Raw genomic sequence first — 21,328 nt, forward strand, 5'->3', positions numbered from 1 at the left:
GCAAGCTGAACTTACCAGTTTGTTTGGATAACGTAAAACCACTGGCTGTACAGGAACCCCAGGAATAAATGCTCCTAGAAGGCACACACAATACATAATTAACTAATAGTGCATTTTCGTAGAGAAGAAATTTACTGCAGCAAGAAAAAATTATACAATAGACTGATAGGAAGTAGTTGATGTTGAAAAAACAGGATCTGAAAGTAGCCTCAAAAGTAATCAAAAAAGCAAGCACTGGAGAATGACAATGTATATCCTCCTTTTCAGCAGACAGCTAATTAAAAATGTTTGCTTACATTATCTAAATTATCCTCTACCACTTATACATATTGTCATTTACAAGTCAAAGCTTAGTACCAAATTCAGCTCAATAAATGAGTATTAAAAAATGAGCATGCACAATTTAAATTAATTTATTCCCTGTGGTCAACAATATTTTTGGTAAAGACCTTGGGCTTTCTTATATAAAAAAAGCTTTCTATTTTTATCTGAAAAACAATAATTTATAGGCAATTTGTCATCTCTGAAATAACAGAATTAATGCCACTTCTATCCTGTAGCTATGGGAAAACTAATAGTTACAAATTAAACTAGAGCTATTATTCAGAAGCATTGCTTCACTTCATGGGAAAATTACAGTTCTGATAAATAAGCAGCACAAGTTCTATGTCATTTGCTAAGCATTTTCTTGGTTTCTAATACAAAGATTGGGTAAGCATGATAAGTATCTTGTTCAAGACTTCTCTTAACACCTCTTTCTCTCATGAAGAAATTAAGAGTTTCACTCAAATTATGTTATTCTTGACAATTTACTAAGGTCTCCCTAATAGTCCAATTAAAATGAAGAACTGAATAATATAGAAGTACACTGTATTCCTAGCATAACATTTGCTTTACAAAATAACTGTCGAGACTTAAAAGGAATAATCGTTTATGGAGTATAAACATCTTTAAATGAAGGTGGTCTGTACAGAATCCTTAAGAGATTTAGAGGCCAGTGGTACCTTCTGCTCAGTCTCAAAGAACAGTCTAATCAACTTTTGAAATAATCCGAAGCTGACAAAAGCTGACTAGTAGATGACAACACTACCATTTAAACACAAACATAAAACCAAGAAAATGTGTAGAAAGAGCAAGGAGCATAGGCCATGTTAGCAGAATGGGGAAAGGCACCCTGATAGAAATAACTTGAATAGAGACCTAAGGTAATGTGATATAAGTGAGGAATTTTGAAGCAAAGGATTTCTGGAAGGCTAGATGGATACAGATGCAGGTTTCAGTAGGAAAAGTGAGACAGTCAAGAGGCAGACAGCAGCATGTACTAGACCAGAGCAGAGGAAAATAGAGTGAGAATGTAAGGATGAAACACATGGTGCCTGGAATGTCTATGGCACAGAGGGAGGGAAATCAGGGCTTCACATGAAGGATTCAGGCTAGCTTTCAAAGCATGGTATTCAGGTGGAGAGAGAAGGAGAGCAAAGAGCTACAGAAGTAGATGTTTCCCTAATCACCATTCCATCATCTAAAAAGGTAAGAGCTGAGAGAAAAGCCTGAGATTCCTTCAGCCAAATGAATCAGGGCAAGGAACACAGTGCTGACTCACTGCATGATATTCTAAAAGTGATATTTAAATTGCAAGCCAAACAAAACACAAGACACACAGTAAGTCTAGAAACTAGGAAGTCAAAAAACACATTCACAACTGCCTTGCTCACTGAAGTTTCTTCATTGACCATCTCCCTACCTACATGATAAAGGCAAGTTTACATTAAAGATTAGTGGTTTACTGCACTACTGGCATTTCTCCCTACTGGAAATGCCATTTACAGCTGCAGCAATGTTCGGCATTACACCCTCTACTAATCTGATAAAAAGGGTGATACTACTGAAAAGAGTTTAGAACATGTATGTTACGTAAAAATGGTAAAAAATGGCAGCCTATGTAACAGCGTTACATGGGAAACATTTTCGTGCCATCTTCACCAGAATGCAACTCCTGAGAAGAGTTAGAGAGGGATCAGCCAGATACAACACAGCAACAAACACTGGGCAGCCTGAAATAGATACACTACAAAGCTTAAGGTAGCAGCGAATACCTAAATGCTGCATGACAGACCCAAAATAGGAAATGGAGGGGGCAAGGAAAAAAAAAAGCAGAAAGACACAACCACAAACAAAAACCCAAGAAGAAACATTACTCTCCAGTTCATATGCATCTCAGAAGCCAAAAAAAAAAACCCTGAATTATTGAAACTGTTTTGTTCAATGGTAGAATTACAATCTTCCTGCAGCATCAAAATTTATATTCCCTATTGCAAGGTTTTTAACTCAACTTCTGCAACAGCAAGCAAATTAAAATGCAACTGGTATTTCAGAAAATGAAGATACAAGGACATTCTGTAGAGAACAGAGAAATGAGCATAATACCTACCAGGTTTGAATGTAATTAGACAGGATCGGTTTGTGCAAGTGCCCTCTGGGAATATCATTATCTTGAAGTAAAAAAAAAGTTGACTTTTAAGAACTATTTCAATGTGAATTTATTTATAAACACATCTTTTCAAAGCTGTTATTAATTGATTTCAGCAAAAATGTTCTCAGGGAAAAACAGTTCAGTTAAAGTAAAAAGAAATGTTGCTGAAGATGTCAGGTAAAGTTCTACCTTAATAGGAAAAATATTTTTCTTTATCTGTGATTTTGCCTCTTTCTTGCCCTCCAATAATAATTCTATTTATTGGAACACTGACAATGATCAGAAAGACTTATTAAGTATGAGTATTTTCACCGAAGATTTTGGTGCTAGAAAAAGTATCATAGTCTGTTGTGTACCAGAACAAAATTCCTGTTCCCAAGATACCTGTTTACAGGCTAAGAAAAGACAGGAATTTTCTCCTTGCTATTATTTGGCATGTACACAGATGCCCAAATGACAGAGACTGAAAATACCTGAACAGAATTCTAAAAAATGGAGCAAAACCACTTAAGTTGAACCAATTCAGCAGAAGAGGGTAGATTGTACAAAAACAAACACCCCCCCATCCACAATATAAGGAAACAAAGCAATGGACTAGACTAACATTACTAGCTTTATTGCCTGCTCTGTCCTAACTTGCTTTGAAATCTAATGATGAAAGTCATGATGCAAACATTATATATCACCTGTCACATTGTTTATAGCTGTTTATAACATTTCTGCAGTCCAGTATGCAGAGGTATGCCCACTGTTAGCATCAATAATCCCATAAAAAATATACAGTACCTTAATCTCAAAAAAATCACAGGAATGCTTCAAATTTGCAAAATATTCACATGCTTCTAGGAATCTGAGATCTTATATAGTCATCCTTTTCTTCCCATTGCTCTCTTTCAAGGCACAGTATAAACAGCCACATTTTATGTGCAGAAAAAAAGGCCTGAGCCACTTGTTTTATCCATGTTTTCATCACGTGTTTTAATAGAGATGGTTATTGGAGCATCCAAATTTTTTGGGCTGCCTTGCTCAGTATCACATCTCCAACAATGGCAATGCCAAAATCTTGCAAAGGGCGAGAACACACAGTACTTTCCCAGGTATTCTGTTGAGCACTTAATTTTTTTTCTCAGAGGACTTCATCACCTGCTGTGGTCTGTCCATTTAGTACCACTTAAGAGCTGTCTAGCCATGTACTTACCCAGTTTTCCTCAAAACACAATGCAATGAGAGACAGATGAGAATCTTACATTTTATCTTCTAGAAAGAGGGAGTGAGGGAAATTTCACACACACACAACCCCAAACTATCTAAAGCCACCCAGAATGAAAAGAGCAAACTGCATATCCAAAGCCTGGAAATGCCAAATACCATCTCTTACAGAGTAGCAGAATACAGTACCTGTGGCCATTTACCATCAGACTGGGCACGCCTCTTTATCTCTTCAACAGTTTTCCTGCGAGAATCCTGGTCTGACCGAGATACAAATACTGGTCGGATATATTTGATCAGAGCTGAAGAGGAGGGAAAACAAAAACAAGGACCAGCCTTTATTTTTGCTTTGTTTGAAGAAGATCCCCCACCCCCTCCATACATCCCCACCCTCCCACAATTACTCCTCTGGACAAAAATTTTTGTTAAAAGAACATAACTACTTTACCATATTACACCGCAAAATTGAATACTCAGCTGAATTACTGCCGCTTTACTGAAATATTTTCATAAGTTTCTGTGAGGAAAACAGTTTTCAAAATTTTGGCATTTTGCAGTTTTTCAGTTTTTAATAGATCAATACGTATGACACAGATAATGTAAAACATGATGGTACATATTATGCAATTTTCTGCAACAATGCAGCTGCAGCTGTGGCTGTCTATAGGCCATTTCCTCCTTCCACAAAAATCACAAAGTCTATAGCCACCCCCAAATCAGCAAAGCAGCAGGAATCTCCCTGCTATGTAAGTGCTTGCAAAAAACATCCTGTCAGTCAAAATTGTCTCTGTCTTTAGAGCTTTTGTCTTCTATGACAGCTCAGCTCCCCTAAAGGTACAGCACCAAAGATATTATATACACTGATGTTATTTTTTTGTGAAAAATCAGTGTCAACAGAAAAGGCATGCTCATTTTCTCAGTTGTCACTTGTTTGCCTGTTCCTCATACCAGATGAATTAGATCTCAGACATCCTCTTTCTGGTTCAGTGGGAAACCTCTTGTATGTAGCCAGACACAAAATGAACATGAGCAAAAAATCAGAAATCAGTCCACAAGATACTCTCCTCCATGCATGTCTGTCACAAGGACACCAAAGACTTTCAAAACTTTCAAAATAATAAGAAGCCCATACAGCTCTTTAGCAGTGTCCAAAAGCACTACAAGAGACACACCTTCAAATATAGTGCTTCATGCCTTTATTTAAGCAGACTGTCTTCCAAAACCTTTTAATAATTTTTGTATCATATAATCTTACTTGAAGGTTCAAGAGTCACTAAAACATTAGCTATTCTACTTGTCTCAAATACAGTTTTCATTTTTCCAGCCACTGTGAGAAGAGTTCACTGGCACTGTATAATCTGCTTTTGTCAAGGATAGACTTGCTACATTAACGGATCAGCCAGTGCTTAAAGTGTGAAGAAAAAAACAGTCTAAGGAATTACAGCCCTGTACTCAGCAAAAGCTGCTGGTTATGGTGTTATCCCACTGGAAGTTTAGCCATCAACTCACCAAAATTCTCCAATTATGAAGGTTCTGAGAAATAATCTGTCAAACCTTACAGCAAGTTCCCAAACATTCAGCCAGCCTCTGAAATATTACTTTTATCCTACAAACTGCCACAGCTCAGGAGATAAGTGTATCAGAAAAGTTACCTTACTCTTGTACTTTTTCCTACATGCCTTCTCTAAGACAATATCTATAGAACAATGCTTGTCAAAGGAGCAAAGATCATCTTTGGCCAGTTGGGGTTGTCAAGGCGAGGTAAAAACAAACAGAAAAGCCCCAAAACAAACCACAAAAAGACTAACACAAAGAATAGGGAAAAAAAAACCCCACAAACACAGAACAAGCAATAAAAATAACAAGGGAAACCATACCTGGTATCAAATTGTTTTCTTCTTAGTGATCCTACTCCTGAGTTTGCCCCACTGTTGCAATTTACTACTCCATAGCAAAGACATTATAAAGTAAAGGAAAGCAAACGATCCAACCTTCCCAGCCTTCACTTGGAAGTTTCTTTTACATTTGGTCCAAATGACAGGATTTGGGTTACTTCAGGCCAAGGAATGAATAAGATAATTCCAAAACTCCCAGGCTCTTTTCTGAGGACATGCTGCAAGCAGGGTCTTATTTATTACACATGAAATTAAGCAAGCAGACAGATTTTTCTTCGGGCAGTGTGACAGAAAACATCAGACTACACCGATGTCATCTGTATCTGAGAACTGTACAGGCAAGATGTGCCAACTTGGGAGCTTTACTGTTCCAACCTTCCCAAAAGCAAGCTACTGTAATGTTACTAAGCTCCAGAGGAACACCAGGTGAATTATCTTACAAATGACCAGCACCACAAACAGCAACACACCCCTGTGCAAAGAAAAATTACTCTGGTATGCTGAAAGACAGAGGCAACTGAAAGCTTCCTATGGATTTGTCCTGCCTGTTGAATTAGCCTATTAGGGTAGTTACGTTAAGCCTTACCTCCTTAGACATTGGACTAAAAAAGCTGACAGAATTCTTGTTTTAATGTTAGACAGCAAGTGAAGATCCTGCGAGACGCCAGCTGCCAGGCCCTTAGGAGTTAGGTCCAACACTTTAAGTGAACCTGAAACTCTCAGTCATCAGTAAAAAGCTTCCACACCAGGGGAAGGCTAAATTTTACTTTTCTTAACCACTTCTGAGAACAGAGCACAAGGCTACACAGACCTTTACTGTCACTACATATTTTCATGTTCAATAAACACACAAATCTGAAAATTCAAAGGCTGTACCAAGTCGATCTGAGCAAGAAAGTCAGGAGCAGGGCCAAAGGTCTGTAAAGAGAAGTTGAGAACCATACCAATAGGCAGCCAAGATGAGATTGTGGTCAGAAGTCAGGTTGAAACACAGGGAGACAGTATCTAAGGTAATGTGTGATGCAAGGAATAGGCAGGACTAGGGTGAAGTCAGGCCAGAAGTGAAAGCAAAAAATGCTTCAGACAGCTGGCATACTGAGCAACTAAAGGAAACAAGCAGAACTCTGCAACATGTTCAATAAACAGAACATAATCATATCCTTCTCTGCTCAGCAATTTAACTGTCCAAGACTGGCTGAAACCAGATAGTGAAGACCACAGCTCAAGTGTTCAGAGATTCTGAAAAAAGTGCTTGCCCAGCTCCTCTCACTCCATTAAAACCATCTTTGAATTATCAAATCTAGTGGGCAATGACAGAGAATCTGTCAATTCACAAAATTGATCTTGTGAGTGTCATTATTCCAGCTTTTTCTCTAACAGTGTCAGTCCCATTTCATCTACTCCCTCTCATTCCCAATTTCAGATCATAGAAGGAATCCTGAGGACAGCTGACACGCTGTATTCTACCTTCTTAGGCAGGCATTTAATATGCAATTTAAATAGTGCTGCCAGTAAATCATTAAAACCTCTGCCTCTCAGGGCAGCCAGAATGCCACAGACATTCTAACTGAAAGTTGCTTGAAACAGCCATTTAAAGAGAGCCTGCAAAAATTAAGTATTGCTTTAATTATTAGCAGGGTGGCAGCTCCAACTGATTTCAGAACCGAAACTCCCATGCAATCAATTTCAGCACCAGTGCAATGCATAAGCAAAACCCATTTTTTTTTCTGATCAGCTGAACGCATACAGCTGGTGTCTTTAAACTTCTTAGGACAACTTCTTAGGACAACAGCAAGGAAAAAATTATTTCCCCTCTCTCTTTGCAGGCAAGTATCTGTGAGGAAACCTTGTTTCAATTCATGACACAAAGTGCTGTATAACACACAACAGCAGAAAGTATTGTAGCAAACCATTTACACTGGCAACATCACCGCTGGTTCCACAAGGCACCTGAGAACACAAAAAGCCATGGAACAGACACGGGGCACCACATACAATTCTAAAATGTATCCATACACACATTTTTGAGTAGGCAGTTACATTTTCACCACTGTAGAATCAGCAACAAACAAAGTGACAGCTGCAAAAGCAGAGAATCCTGAAGTTGAGGATTTCACTTGGCCTCTCTCCCAAACAACACAAAACCCCATCACTACATTCCCCTGATACTCTAAGGGAATCCTACAGAGGTAGCACAACTGGCTCTGATTGCCTTTAACATTGGAGGTAAGCTGCACAAGTAGCCTGCAGTGGGATATCCATTTACAGTATTTAGTCCACAGTATAGAAAAAATAGTTATTTTTCTAATAGCAGTCACCATGTTGTGCATTCTGTATTGAGGGGTACAAAACCCATGAAGGATAGAAGTTGAAAAGCTCTGTCTTGGGCTTAGTTTTCAAGAGTTGCCTTACTCAAATGTACATGCTCACAAAGTTCTGAACTCATAACTTTTCTAATGAAATAACATCTGATATGAAAACAGCGCTTTTCTGTAGAGAAAAGAAGAAAAGAAATCTACAAGAGGCTCAAAAGTACTCTGAAAGTTATAGTTATATATGATTACTTCCTGTGTATATGGACACAGAGACCTTAAAAATGGAAAAACTCAAGAAACATACAACAAACACACAAAATTTTATCAATGGACAAAACTCAATTCAAGCAAAATTAGGATCTTTTGCACTTGGAATTACATTGTTCTTACAAAAGAAGTGTTATTATAGTCAATGATATGCTGTAAGAGTATGTAGATCTCTTATATTTTGGTAGTATATTATATAATATACTGTGGTAGTATCTTATTTTATATATGTGACATATATATTATATACTTATTTTACTCAAGTCTGAATCAATTACTGAAGATAAAGGTATGTCAAGAAAACTTCTTCAAGCTTGACTAAATGCTTAGCAGATGGATCACCTGACTGCAGGCATGCCAAGTATTCATGGGATAGAGGCAGCATTAATGGTAAAGTTCTCCGCCCTACTTCCAAAGAGAAAGGCAGGAAACAATGCAGCCTACAGGACAAGGAAAGGTCAGTAGTGGGAAGTAAATAATCAGTGTCCTCTTTAGCTTTAAGAGAAGCAAATTGTGGTATTTGGGTTGGTCTTTGAAAACATGACCTATTTCCTTTAAGGACTCCTTGAGGGACAAAGACTTCTTTTTTATCCCAGAGACACCTGCAATATCTGTATGAGGACACGGTTTTATGTTTTAGCTTTCTGCTGCCAATCTAAAAAGTATTTAAGGAAGGCAGCAGCATTGGTTTGAAGGTTTCCTATATACTGCAGTTTGTAACTTCAATAAATGATATTAACTAGTGATGGTGGTTTAAAAGCATTCCAGTTGCAGTTTAAATGAGAAGTAATTTTTATAGAATTTTCCAGGACTCCAAGCCAAATGATAAACACATACCTATAACACAGGTGACAATGCAAATATTTTAAATCTTTCTGAGAGAGCTTCTGTGAGACTGAAATCTTGCAGGACCATCTGGGTGCCCACAGTCTGAAGGAAACATTGAATTTTGAAACAGAGGGTTTTAAAGGAGAAGATGAAATGGATAAGCTTGGCAACAAATTCAAGATGCTGCTCAGAAATGGGGAGCTCAAGTGTGTACTCAAGGCAGGCTACAATGCCAACGTAGCATAGGAGGTTGGCATTCATCCTGGTGACCTCAGAGTTCAAGCCCCTGATTTACAGTGTATAAAAAAGAAATCTGTAATGCCTTAAAACAGATCTTAGAAGATCTGTTTCTTAGAAGAAATCTCTAATACATTAGAACAGATTCTTCCACAAGGAGTTTAAGGACTGTTTTAGCCAATCTCGTAAGTGTTTAAATGTGAGATTCTCACAGAAGAGCTATGGGCTTACCACAGTTGTCTTCCTTGTGTTTGGAAGGTGTCAGAGGGGCACTTGGGATGAAGGACAAAAGGATTAGGTTGCACAACAGACTGGTGGGTAATTTGGCACCTTTTAAGTTTTGAGATGAAAACATACCCAGCTACCCAAGCATAAATACTTTCACCTGAATTACTTTTATTCTCATATTTTAGTCATGATGCTTGAGAAAAGCTTATAATGCACTTTCAAGAAATGAACAAAAATTCACGAGTTTACTAGATGTGGAAAAAACCATCTACAACAGAACTGATAGCTTTATAGCACTGTATGATTCTCCATTTCTCTGCAGGTCTGCTGTGTTCTGCCAAACACAAATTACCTCCTTCCCCTTTATAAACTTAAGGTAACATACCATCCCATACATTTCACAGGTAGCAACTCCCTCTCCTTTTCAGAGAGCGGTGTTAGAGATATTGAGAAGTTACCTAAAGTTTAAATTAACTTTTCACTTATATTTAGTTTCTAAAAGTTCAGACCACTGAAAATGTTCAAATTATAAAAGTGGTCCAAAGTCCCCTCAATTCATTTTACTAATAAATTCCTTGTTCTTCCTACTGAAGCATTTCTGCGGCAGGACCAATCATTGCAGCAATGAAAACTACTTTTATCCAGGTTGCTCCAACAGCCAAAAATAAGACTGTGTAACTATCCAGAATTTATACACAAGCCTTTTCCTAACTTGAAGTGGGATTCAGTAGACAAAACAAGTACTGACAAATTGATCTGACTTCTTTGGACCATGTAAGGTATAACATTGCCATTTTCCCATTGTAAGACGGAAGTGGTCCAGCAAAGTTCACATCTCCAATCTACCAAAACTCTGGAAAGTCATTGTATAAAAACACACATCTTCCTTCAGCATCATGACATATTCCATCTGTTTGGCATTCTCTACTGATTTTTTTAATGATCATTGAAAAATACTGTTTATATTTGGGCAAGCAGTTCCTCCCCAGAGTTTGTTAACCTTGTGTGTGTGCCAAATGGATAATTTTCTTCACTACTGACCACTGACTGAAGAGTTCATAACTCTTCTCCCAAAACTTCAAAGAGCATTTTTAAATCTGGTTTTCTTTGTTTTCCTAAAAAGGATGAAGATATCTGTAAGAGTCATGAGACATTAAGTCTGCTTCTGAAATTGGGCTTTGCAAACCAGGAGAGCTGCCTTCAAGTTACACAGCAATAAAAACCCTCATACACAAATACAGTTGTGGAGTACTTCCAATCCCATAAAGAACAGGCTTTTAATTATCTGGACTTTCAAGTGGATCAGAAGCTTAATATTCCATGACTGACTAACTAAGGGTACAATAATATAGGCAGCTGTTCCAGAAACCTATTAAAATGCTTGCAGAACCAATCTTAGTAACCATTTAGCAATCAGAACATTTTGTGCCTGCTAGAGCACCTGATCTCTCTGGTATACAATGTACAATGTCTTAATAAACACTGTCATTACATCAAAAAGCCAATTTATTTATATCATACTTGAATATACAGGATGAGGATGTACTCTTCACCCAAAGTCCTCATCCTGGGAAATTTTCTTCGAATTTCCTCTTCCACTTCATTTTTTACATATTTAAGTCTGCTCAGATAGTTAATGAATGTACTTTATTCAAAGCTTCCCAGAAGATTCAGAATAACCATTCACAAGACTCAAGAGATAATAAGTTTAAGAATATCAGTGATTGGCTCCACTGACTGAACATGGTATACCAAGCTTGCAGGACTTACAAAACTGAAGAACACACAACGTGATTCTGACCTCTCTGGGATAAATTCTGGACGAATATCTAGAGTGTTGACAATTCACCAGGCAATCCAACAAAAACATAAGCACATTATCACATAAGCACAAGAGAAATATCAGTGGTCCAATAACATGAAACGTATTTTTTTATGTATGTGCATGTAGAGAGGTGTAAATAACATTGGGATTAAAATACTACAACAAAGGAGAGGATAGTCAGCACTATCTGCTTCACAGAAAACTTCTCTCAAAGCAGTAAAAGAGATAAAAAAAATTAGTTTTACTGGAAAGTTCTCTCTAATTTTTAAGCCAAACTAATCAATACAGCGATTACTACCTCTCTGTTAAGGTCCTTTTACTCAAAGAACACAAACTGCTATAATTAATGTTGCTCATATAAAAGTCCATCCCTAAAAACAAAAACGGTTTTTGAACTCTCAATCCCACTTGCAATCTTTGGTATGCCTCACTTCTGTGGCACTTTTGTGAACGCTTCACAAGTGACTACATAACTTTTGCATAAAGCAAATGCAGCTTTATGCAAGACAAAACATTCATTTATTTGACTGCACTATACATTGCAGTAATATTCCATCAAATCACTACACGTTCTCTTTTTCTGTAACTGGTTTTACTCATATATGAACTAAATTAAGTGAATAATTTTTAAAATGTACTGTAGGAAGTCTAGACTTTCAACGGACTCCTGAAAAAGTCACCTCAAAATTAGATTAGATATTTAGAAAATAATTTGATCTTCTTGATACACATTATTTGTGTTACATTCAGGGGAACTACAATCTCCCTATCGCTACAGATTCTCCTGGTTCCCACTGAATCTGCTATGTGGGATACTTAAGTAGCCATTATAGCACTGTCAAATGCCATTCTGCCATTTCATCACATTGCAGTAACACAACAGAGACTGGAGTTATCTCATTTATTTTGGGTCCTCCAGACAGACCACCTTCAAATCAAAGGGAGTTCCACACAGACTACTTTTATTTTGCTGAGCCAGCAATTATTAAACAGTCAACTGAGTCACCTGAGAAGATAAATCAGCCTCTGCTTCCATGTCTGGACTGCTCCTAAAGCCCAAGTTGGCCTGGATACACCTGTGCTGTACAGGACTGCCAACATACTGTCAACAGTATCTTCTTTCAGTACTGAACAAGGGAGTTCAATTTCTTTTTGTTTTCACACTATGCTTGTTATGCACTTGTTTTCAAAAACACATGCCTGCCTGTGCCCTTTTTCTTTTGGTTCAAAGCATCTATTCATTTTTACATAGATTTTTCATTGCCACAAATTTCTAAACACCATTAGTAAGATATTCAACAAAATTAAGATGCAACTACAGATCTGGCCTGAATTTTACCTCATACAGGCAGACCCTTATATGACAAGACTCCTTAAATGAAACTTCCATAGCTAACCACACACCCTTTGTGACCATGTCTCAGCTTCCAATTTTGAACGTGACCTTAAAAACATATTGTCTAATTAAATTTTAGAAGGATGTGAGCACCAACAGCCTAATTCTACTTAGTTGCAAAGGAACTCAAAGCTTTTGCTTAGACTTTTACATTTAAGAGTCCTGCCCACGGCCTAAGTAAAATCTTTTGTCACTAATTATATTACCCATAAAAATCTACACAATGAGACACAGGGATATTCTTTGAACTTTGCTGGTTGCTAGACACAAGATGGTGGGTTTCTCCAAAATGCTTCCCACAGACTTTGGTTAGAAGTCTACAAGCCCAAAAGCTTACACAATTTTTTGCCTGTCACAACTGCACCAAAAATCACAGGTGTCCCTCAAATATTTGTGAGAACTTACATGAATAATTCCAAAGACAGTATTCAAGCACTACTGACTCAGGCTCATCAGCTTTTCTCATGACTAAACCCAAGTGCACATCAATCTGCTCTTGTGCTCATCTCTCACACTCTGCCTGAAACAAAGTTATTGATGTGTGAAGGATTAGCAGCACTCCCTCAAGGCAGGGTAGTGTTCAGCGCAGACCACGTTCCTAAAACACATTTCTGGGAGGGCACCCCAACTCGCACCAAGTCTTTGTAGACTTTCTCTCTAGCATCAGTCTTTGCTTCTATAGCCCCATCCTAACTTCTTTTCCATCTGGCAGGTCTTAAAATGTTACAAGTTCACTGCAAATTGAACCATGACTTCTGTAGGATTGCTTTGACTTCACACAGGGATTCGACTTCGTAGAAAGTGGAAAAAGGATATTCCTGTCTCCTTCCTGCCCCATTTTTTTCTATTGACATTCAGAAAAAAAAATTCTCACCATATATTATAGCAAAATTTCCTTTCTGTTTCAGTCCTTCTCATACACACCCAGTGAACTTCCTAAGCAATCTCTTTAAAATTGTTCTTGAAAAATGAAGTATCTACCAACTTACTTCCCCAAACAGGAATATCTTTGCTTTCTGCCTTCATCACAATGGAGGCGAAGGTCATAGTTACTGGAATGGCATCAAAGTAGGAAGAATGGGGAGCCACCGTTAATATTGCTGCTTCTGCTGGCAATGCCCGTCTGCCTTTTACATTTATCCAGTGGAATCCACCAGCAAGCCACATCATTCTCATTATTGCTTTCAGTAAAATATCCACTATCCTGTAAAGAGTTGGGAAAACAGTTATGTTGCCACAGGAACACCTTAAAATAATAAAATGAAAAATTACATGCATGACAAAAGTTCAGATAGGATATGATGCTTAAAACAGAGCTGGAACACTGCACACACTTTGTTCTTCACTTTCTCAGCTGATTTAAAACCACTTTTTAGGTAAGATGCTCTTCAACTTCATTTTATACCTGAACACTAATTCATTCCAGTCTCCAAGACTGTCCTTTAGTTAACATTAATTTTAATTCAGACTATGACTGTTAAGTTTCTTCTACACAATGCCTAATAAGGTTTTCTAGTAACATCTAAAAGCTTTAATAAATTTAGCCCTGAAATATTCTATTAGGATATTGCCAGAATGCACTTACCCTGATTTTTGATTTCAAGTTTACCCAAACAAAATGGGATAAATGTAGGGCAGAAATTCTCAAACACAGGGAGGCCTACATGATACATATGAGAGCTCTGGAAATATTTTACTTTCTTCCCTTTCCCCATCTTCTCCTAAAGTGATTTGGATTTTTGTTTCTTGTGGATGGTTTTTTTTTTGGTGAGGTGGAGAAGGTTTTTTTTTGAGGAGTTTTGTTTGTCATTTTAAACTGTCTGACAGTCATGAAAAGAGAAACTTTGAATCAACAGAGTACAAAAATCGAACACCACAAATTGTAACACAGAGACTGGAGGCTGGAGAGCAGCCTGAAAATTGGAATAAATGAGGGAGAATCAAAAAAGATTCAAAATAACTGTATGCAAGACTGAAGGTAGCCAATTATTCCATTAGTTATTGTATTGATATCACTCCAAATGAAATATAAAGTGACATGCCTCTAGGGTTCTCAACCTCCTTCCCTCCTGTAATGCAAAACACAACCACGTTCCTTCATGCTAGTGCCAGCTCCTAATTTTAAGTTGTCTATAGAAGAGGTGATACACCCCTCCTTTCCTGCTCCTCAAATGGCAGTTTTCATGGATGGGAGGACACTGTCTACCTTAATTCTACCTTAATTAGCATTGTAATATCAAAGCAATCACAGACTTTCAATAAACACCAAAGTATGGGGCAAGCCCCCGGGGAATCAATACAAGTTTTGTCAGTTCATCACAGGGCAGAAGACAATGGGGTGAAGCAGTTTAAAACAATTTAGAATATGAAATCTGAGCACATTCCATAGAGTCAATCTTCATAACCAGAAGTTGACATTACAGGAATAAATGCAATGGAAGATGCCACATCAAAGCTTTGCACTACCTCCTCAATAAAGATAAGAAGCCAGAGATTACCAGTGTAATTTTTGGATCACCTGGCAAATCAAAGAGTTGAGGCGTTTCTAGTTTCCCACCGGAGGAAAGTGTTTAATAATTTTTATATTTTTCTTTTGAAGAGAAAAGTAGATCTCTGAGACAGGTAAAAGGTATTTCCCATTTCCTCTATTTCAAACTGCTGAACTTTATAATGATTATCTCAGTATTTCACCACATCAGTGACTCACTTTCGCCACCAGGAGAGGGGCTTTTCAAGCTCTTGCTCATCAGATCCCATTGAAGCAATGAACGCAAAAGGCCAGGCCAGCAACATCATAAAAGCAGCAAAAAAGAGTCGGATAGGAAACAGAGTCAAGGTCATGAAGGCAATCTGCAAAATAAAAATAATAATAAAAAACCATTATTCCAACACCATTTCAGACTGAAAATGTCAGTGATTGCTAGAAACTGATACCATTTCTTAACTTAAAAATATCTAATGGTAGAAACAGCAGAATACTGTTCAATTCCAGATATGCCAGATAAAGTTAAGAAAAAGCACACTTTTCAATATCACAATAGCTGGGCAAGGATGAGTAACAACGCATAAGGTGCTGTCTCATGTTGTGCCTAATCTGATGCATCTCCAGGCTGCTGTGGAAAAATTAATTCATATTCTTCTCTTCCCCAATGCAGATCTAGTCATCATGGAGCTCACTTACCACTTCCTCTCACTTCTCAAAATAGCTCAACAACCAACTCACTCTGTAGGTGCACAAATCTGTAAATCTAGGGTAGGTGCAGGGAACACACAGCAGGAAAAAAGCCCAACATACCACGTTCAAGCCCTAAGCTACCAGCCCACTGCAGCTGGATTTTCCAGTGCTGGTTCAGACTGACACCATCATCTTGTAACAACCACAATCTCACTCTCCAGAACAGGTTCCAGTCCCTATGGAGACTCTACTTTAGGTTGCAGAATTGACAGAAAAAGGATTTTTTTTTTTTTCTTAGACAGGCTGCTTTCCCAGATGAACCAGTAAAACTTCACACACTACAATGGTCAGATGAGCACCAAAGTTACATCAATTCAGACAACTCTGCATCCACAGACAAGACCACCACATCTGGCAGTAAATAAAGGAGCATTCTGGAGATGAGAACACCTGCCTTCTAAGTTTCTAAAATGAGAAGGACCAGCCACTAAGAAATGAGTGAAACAAGTGCAGGTAAGGACACAGACCTTTAGGATTCACACCTCCTCCCTCCCTCCCACTCCTCCAAGTCTTCTCCTACTTAAGGGCAAAGCTGAATGGTGGGTGACTGGAAGGGAGGTATTCCATCCCTTGACTCTCTGTTCCAAAGACCATTTTAGTGCCACGTCAAAGAATGGAAACAGATGTTGCATTCATAATGCCGTAAAAGATGGCATAAATGTGCAGAAAAGGCCTCTTGGCCTTCCAGAGACAGTGGGGATAGTAATGGCCAGCAAGAAGCAAACACATCAAATGTACAGGGGCTGGCTGTGACACCAGCCACTTTTTAGCAGGCAGTAGTTCAGCACCTGTTCTGAATTCTGTTTAGCAATAAGTGATATGTAAACACCTGTGTTCTGAGATACATGAAAAACCTCTAAAGGTCCATCCAGAGTTGTACTTTCAGGGGCTCAGCTCACGACCAAAGAAATCTCAAGAGGAGGTTGACTACAGCTTATTTACCATTTGCTGGTCTACAGTATCCAACTTAGTTTTTCAGAAGCTGCAGTGTCTACTGTGAAAGACCTATGGACAGCTTGGAATGGACGGCTGCCCTGGGACACTGATCTCCAGTCTTCCATCAGAAGGGCTTAAATCTGATGTAAGGCAAGTCACATAAACTAAATAGGTATCGTATGTTCCCCTTGTTTAGAGAGATTGCATTCAGATTTAAGTATGACCTCACAATGAAGGTATAAAATATGAACTCAAGTTTCAAGTTCTCCAAAATATCTGGTCCTACATATCTAAGTGCTGAGCAAGAGAATCACAGAGTACCCTTGTTTCTACTTCTTTAGGTCTCTTTTCTATCTTGAAAACCAGTATCATAGTTCTCATGCATGTGGAAGCTAAAAAAATGCAACTTGGAAATTATCAATACCATAAAAAACATCACTAAAAACAATTTATTCCCAACAAAATTTCCATTACTTGTTACAAAGTAGCAGTCATGATACTGAGAAAGAGAATTCTATTTGACATGGTAGAGGTTTTGATTTTTCTTTTACACATATCAGATAGAAATTACATCTTATCCCACACTTATACTTCCTCACTATTATCACCCCTATAGCTCAACTCACCAAAGATGGCAGTGCAGGAGCTAGGAATTAATCCCTCAACAATTCTCTCACTACCCACTTCCCCACTCTGCAAGTTCCCCAGCAGACACATTCATGGAGATAAATACAGCAGGATAAATTTTCCTGTGCAGCTAAGCCAATCTAACAGATCACTGCTGTGAAAGAGTGGTCCTGTTCACTCTCTCCTCAATCCTCCCCCTGAGTCAGCTCTAGCACTTATGTGAGCTACCAGTGAGCCAATACAGCTCATTAGTGAGAAAAAACACAGCCATCCCAGCAAAAGAAAATAATCAGAACACAAAAACACAATGATATGCTCGTTTAATGAGCCAAATGAGCTCACCAAGGCACCAAATGAACACCAGCACTGGTGAAATAAAAGGGCCAGAAACCTTGGAAGAAAGGAAAATGGCATTGTATTGTGTTTTGAAGCAGCAGGGAAAAAAGCTACAGATGCTGACAGCTCCAGTAATGCTTCTGCCTGCTCTGCAGTGGTAACAAGAATCAAGAGCTTGGACTTACATGACAGGTGCCCAGAAGATGTTAGCATGAACAAAATCCATCGTTAATAAAATCATGTATGTCTTTCTCACGGAAAGAATTTTTTTATGATAGTACTGAAATAAAACAGGTAGCTTCAAGAATGACCCCTACTGTCACCCTCAGATCAGAGTAAAATAGCCATAATTTCTACTGATGAGACTCCGTTCTGAAACAGTCTTACTGCTTTTACACTCTTGTAATCTCCCAGTTTTTATAAAGTCAGTGAAAGATGACTTGAACAGTCCCTTGACAGCCAAAAATATTTCTTCGTAATGGTGTTCCTTCTCCTTGTGGTTGTTTTACCCTTTCACTTTCTACCTTTCTTTCACTTCCACTGTCTCGGTCTGGAACATGCTAAAAAGTGTCTACTTCTGAGCTGCATTAATGAATACAAAAGCTAATCTAACCTCTTGCAGACTGCAGGACGAGGTTGTAGCGAAGATAATGGGGCTATCTGGCAGACCATCAGCAACAGACACCAGACCATCGGACAAAGCAGTCTTGTCTCCCAGTCCCCTGGGCTCCCTACTTCTTGTAGCTACATTCCTAACCTTCCTCGATAGCCTGTGCAATGCCAGAAACCCCCATTAGATTCACAGGACAGACAGAAAAGCCTGTGACACAATACATGCCTACAGCTGAACAGGAAGTGAGTTCAGCTGCAATAGCTCACACCGAGTGCTCCGTAGCTCTCCGAGGCTGTTTGGAGGAGAATGCACACTTCTGTAATTCACCTGGGGAGCATTTCTTCTCAAGTGGAGCAGTTCCACAGCTCTGCTTTAACAGCTTCTGTCTCAAGCACAACTTTTAATCAGTGAAGAGGCTGGAAAAGCATGACTAAGGCAAAGAAAAAAAATCTACCACAGTTCTGTATGCCAGCTTATGGGCTTTTTCCTGCATAAAACTGCAACAGTAAGACCGAAGGGAGGTTGGGTTAAAGAACTCTGTGCTGCTGTATATCAGTGAAAGACTGCTCGCTTAAAAAGCAAGTCTGAGACACGTTCTGGTGAGGAGGCTGCTGCTTTGGCCTGCGCACTGTGACAAACTACAGCGGTTTAAACACATCTCCTCATCTTCACTGAGGATTTCAAATCCTTGAAATCCACTGGCAAAGCTCACATCTCATACCTATGAACAGGGCAGCCCACGCAGAAAGCAGGTGTGTTCTACAACCTGTCACCTCCCTGACAAAGCACCTCAAGATCTGTCAGGACTAACATCAGATCAGCAATGCTAGTAGCTCCTATGAGACTCAACACTGCAAAAACTGCAAAACAGAGTCTGCTCTCCTCTCCCAACAGCATGTAAAAAAAAATCGTTATAAATAACCAAGCAGAAAGCAACATTAGTTGTTATAACTGGAGACAATCCTAGTCCCTATGAACATGTGCTATCTTTGCTTCTCTCTGCTCCCTGAAAGACTTCTACCTCATTAATTGCATTAACCACGACTTCAGAAACAAAGTATGGTACATGGAAAGAAAATCTTTACAACAATGCAATTTATTGAGGAAGCTCTAGATAGAAACTAAATTAAGTAGATGACACAAACCTTTTCTCCCTTTTCCAGCTCAAGCAACAATTTATGAGCAACCACTAAATACATACTCAGCAACTTAATAAAAAGTGAAAACCTTTTCAACGGAGCGTACTATAAATTCCTGGGCTGTCCGATACATAACACGAGCCACATTCCGATGTTTTTTTCAAGTCAGGCCATACATATCTTGCGTTAAGCATCTGAGCAGCAACAGGGCAGCGCAACAACGAACTTCATTCAAATGCAAATCAAAGCAGGATCTAAAGCGCCTTGATCCAAGAGGTTTAATATTAGTGAAACATAATTTCCAATGTTAACAGGCACTGAAGGCTGTCAGGCACCCAAGACAACAGCTTTATGAAGTATTACAGTGATGGAAGTGGCATAAATGGCCAGCCCTTCACTAGGTGAGCCTCTGATGCTATTTCTTCCTCCAGCTAGTGACCCAGATCTTACCGAAAGCCTAAGACAAAGGCCATGCCCTCTGAATAGTCACCCACTACTCACCGTGCGAGGCAAGGCAGAGGCAAGGAGGGGGGAAAAAAAATCCCCTAAAACCAAACAATGAAATAAAAAGCCAAGCAACTGCAAATTTGCATTTTAATACCGCCTCTCGTAGTCTCACCGCTACCTGCACAATACCATACCTAAATTACGCCGCAGGGACTATTTACCCAGGGGCAAAACTTCAGCCGCACCGGGATGCCTCGGCCCAGGGTAATACCTACCTTAACTTGACGCTGAAAAAGAGCGGCTCCGCAGGGCTGCTCCCCCGTCCCCCATTTAAAAAAAAAACCCACAACACAAAAAAAACCCCGAAACCCAGAAAATCCGAAAAAACTCCCAAACCTCAAAGTGCCGAGAAAACCCATAAAGGGAACCCCAAAACAAACAAGCAAAAAATACAAAAAAAAAACAGTTTCTTTTTTTTTTTTTTCCTTTGAAGAAGGCATCGGAGCACAAGTTGAGGTGCACTCCCTGCACTACAGCATCACGGCCGCCCCCAGACTCCCGCCCGCCCGGCCCGGGCACGGCCGCCCCCGGCAGCCGCCTCGCACACGCCCAGCACCGCTGCCCGGCTCCGCCGGCTCACAAAGCACCGGCGGCGCGGAGCCCCCGCCCGCCGCAGGACGCGGCCCGGCAGCCGGTGCGCCGCGGGGGACGCGCGGAAGGAGGCGGCGGCGGCGAGGCAGGGCGGCCCGGCGGCCGCTCGCCCCTACCTTGGCTTTCTCCAGGGGGCTGAAGCGCAGCTGGTGCACGAAGGGGCTCCGCGGCGGCGGCCCGCGCTCCCGGCTGCCGCCCGCGCAGCATCCCCGGCCGCGGCCGCTCAACTTCATGGCGGGGCAGGACAACGGGAGGACGCGGCGCGGGAGAGGGCGCGGGCTCTGCGCGGCGGCCGCCGGCCCCGGGTAGCGGCGGCGCCGGGCGGGAGCGCGGAGTGCGGGCGGCACCGGCGGCCGGAGCGCTCCCCGCTGAACGCCGGCCCCCGCCCTCCCGGCCGCCCGCGCATGCGCCCTGCGCGCCGGCTACAGCGGCTCGGCTGCGCGCCGGTTTCCGCGTCGGGTGGGAATGGGAAACGCCTGGGAATGGGAAGTGGCAGCAGCGGCGGCGGCGCGGTGGGCGCACACCCTCCCGCCCTCCTTCCCTCCGCCCACCTCGGTGCGTCCCCCTCGGGCATGCCGGGAGAGCGGCCCCGCCCGGCTGCATGAGGGGCGCCGCCCGGCCGCTTCTGGGGGGCCGCGCCGGCGCCGCGTCCCCCGCGGCAGGAGGGGGAA

The 21,328-nt window shown here is 40.4% G+C and overlaps 1 protein-coding gene across 2 annotated transcripts in view; it reads right to left on the reverse strand.

Moving 5' to 3' along the window:
- Window positions 1-20,951, reverse strand: part of LPCAT1 (lysophosphatidylcholine acyltransferase 1) — a 63,888-nt gene extending 42,937 nt beyond the window's left edge. Inside the window, exons 1-6 of one of the 2 annotated variants that reach the window (XM_053983931.1) lie at window positions 20,774-20,951; window positions 15,381-15,523; window positions 13,663-13,877; window positions 3,872-3,984; window positions 2,432-2,492; window positions 16-74 (exon numbers count right to left, since the gene is read on the reverse strand). In XM_053983931.1, coding sequence (XP_053839906.1) covers window positions 16-74; window positions 2,432-2,492; window positions 3,872-3,984; window positions 13,663-13,877; window positions 15,381-15,523; window positions 20,774-20,890 — 708 coding nt within the window. In that variant the 5' untranslated portion in view covers window positions 20,891-20,951. The remainder of the gene's footprint in view (window positions 1-15; window positions 75-2,431; window positions 2,493-3,871; window positions 3,985-13,662; window positions 13,878-15,380; window positions 15,524-20,773) is intronic. The other variant, XM_053983923.1, reaches the window with a different exon arrangement.
- Between the last annotated feature and the right edge of the window lie 377 nt (window positions 20,952-21,328).

The sequence above is a fragment of the Vidua macroura genome, chromosome 1, assembly GCF_024509145.1.
Source record: "Vidua macroura isolate BioBank_ID:100142 chromosome 1, ASM2450914v1, whole genome shotgun sequence".
In the NCBI taxonomy this organism is placed as follows: Eukaryota; Metazoa; Chordata; class Aves; order Passeriformes; family Viduidae; genus Vidua; species Vidua macroura.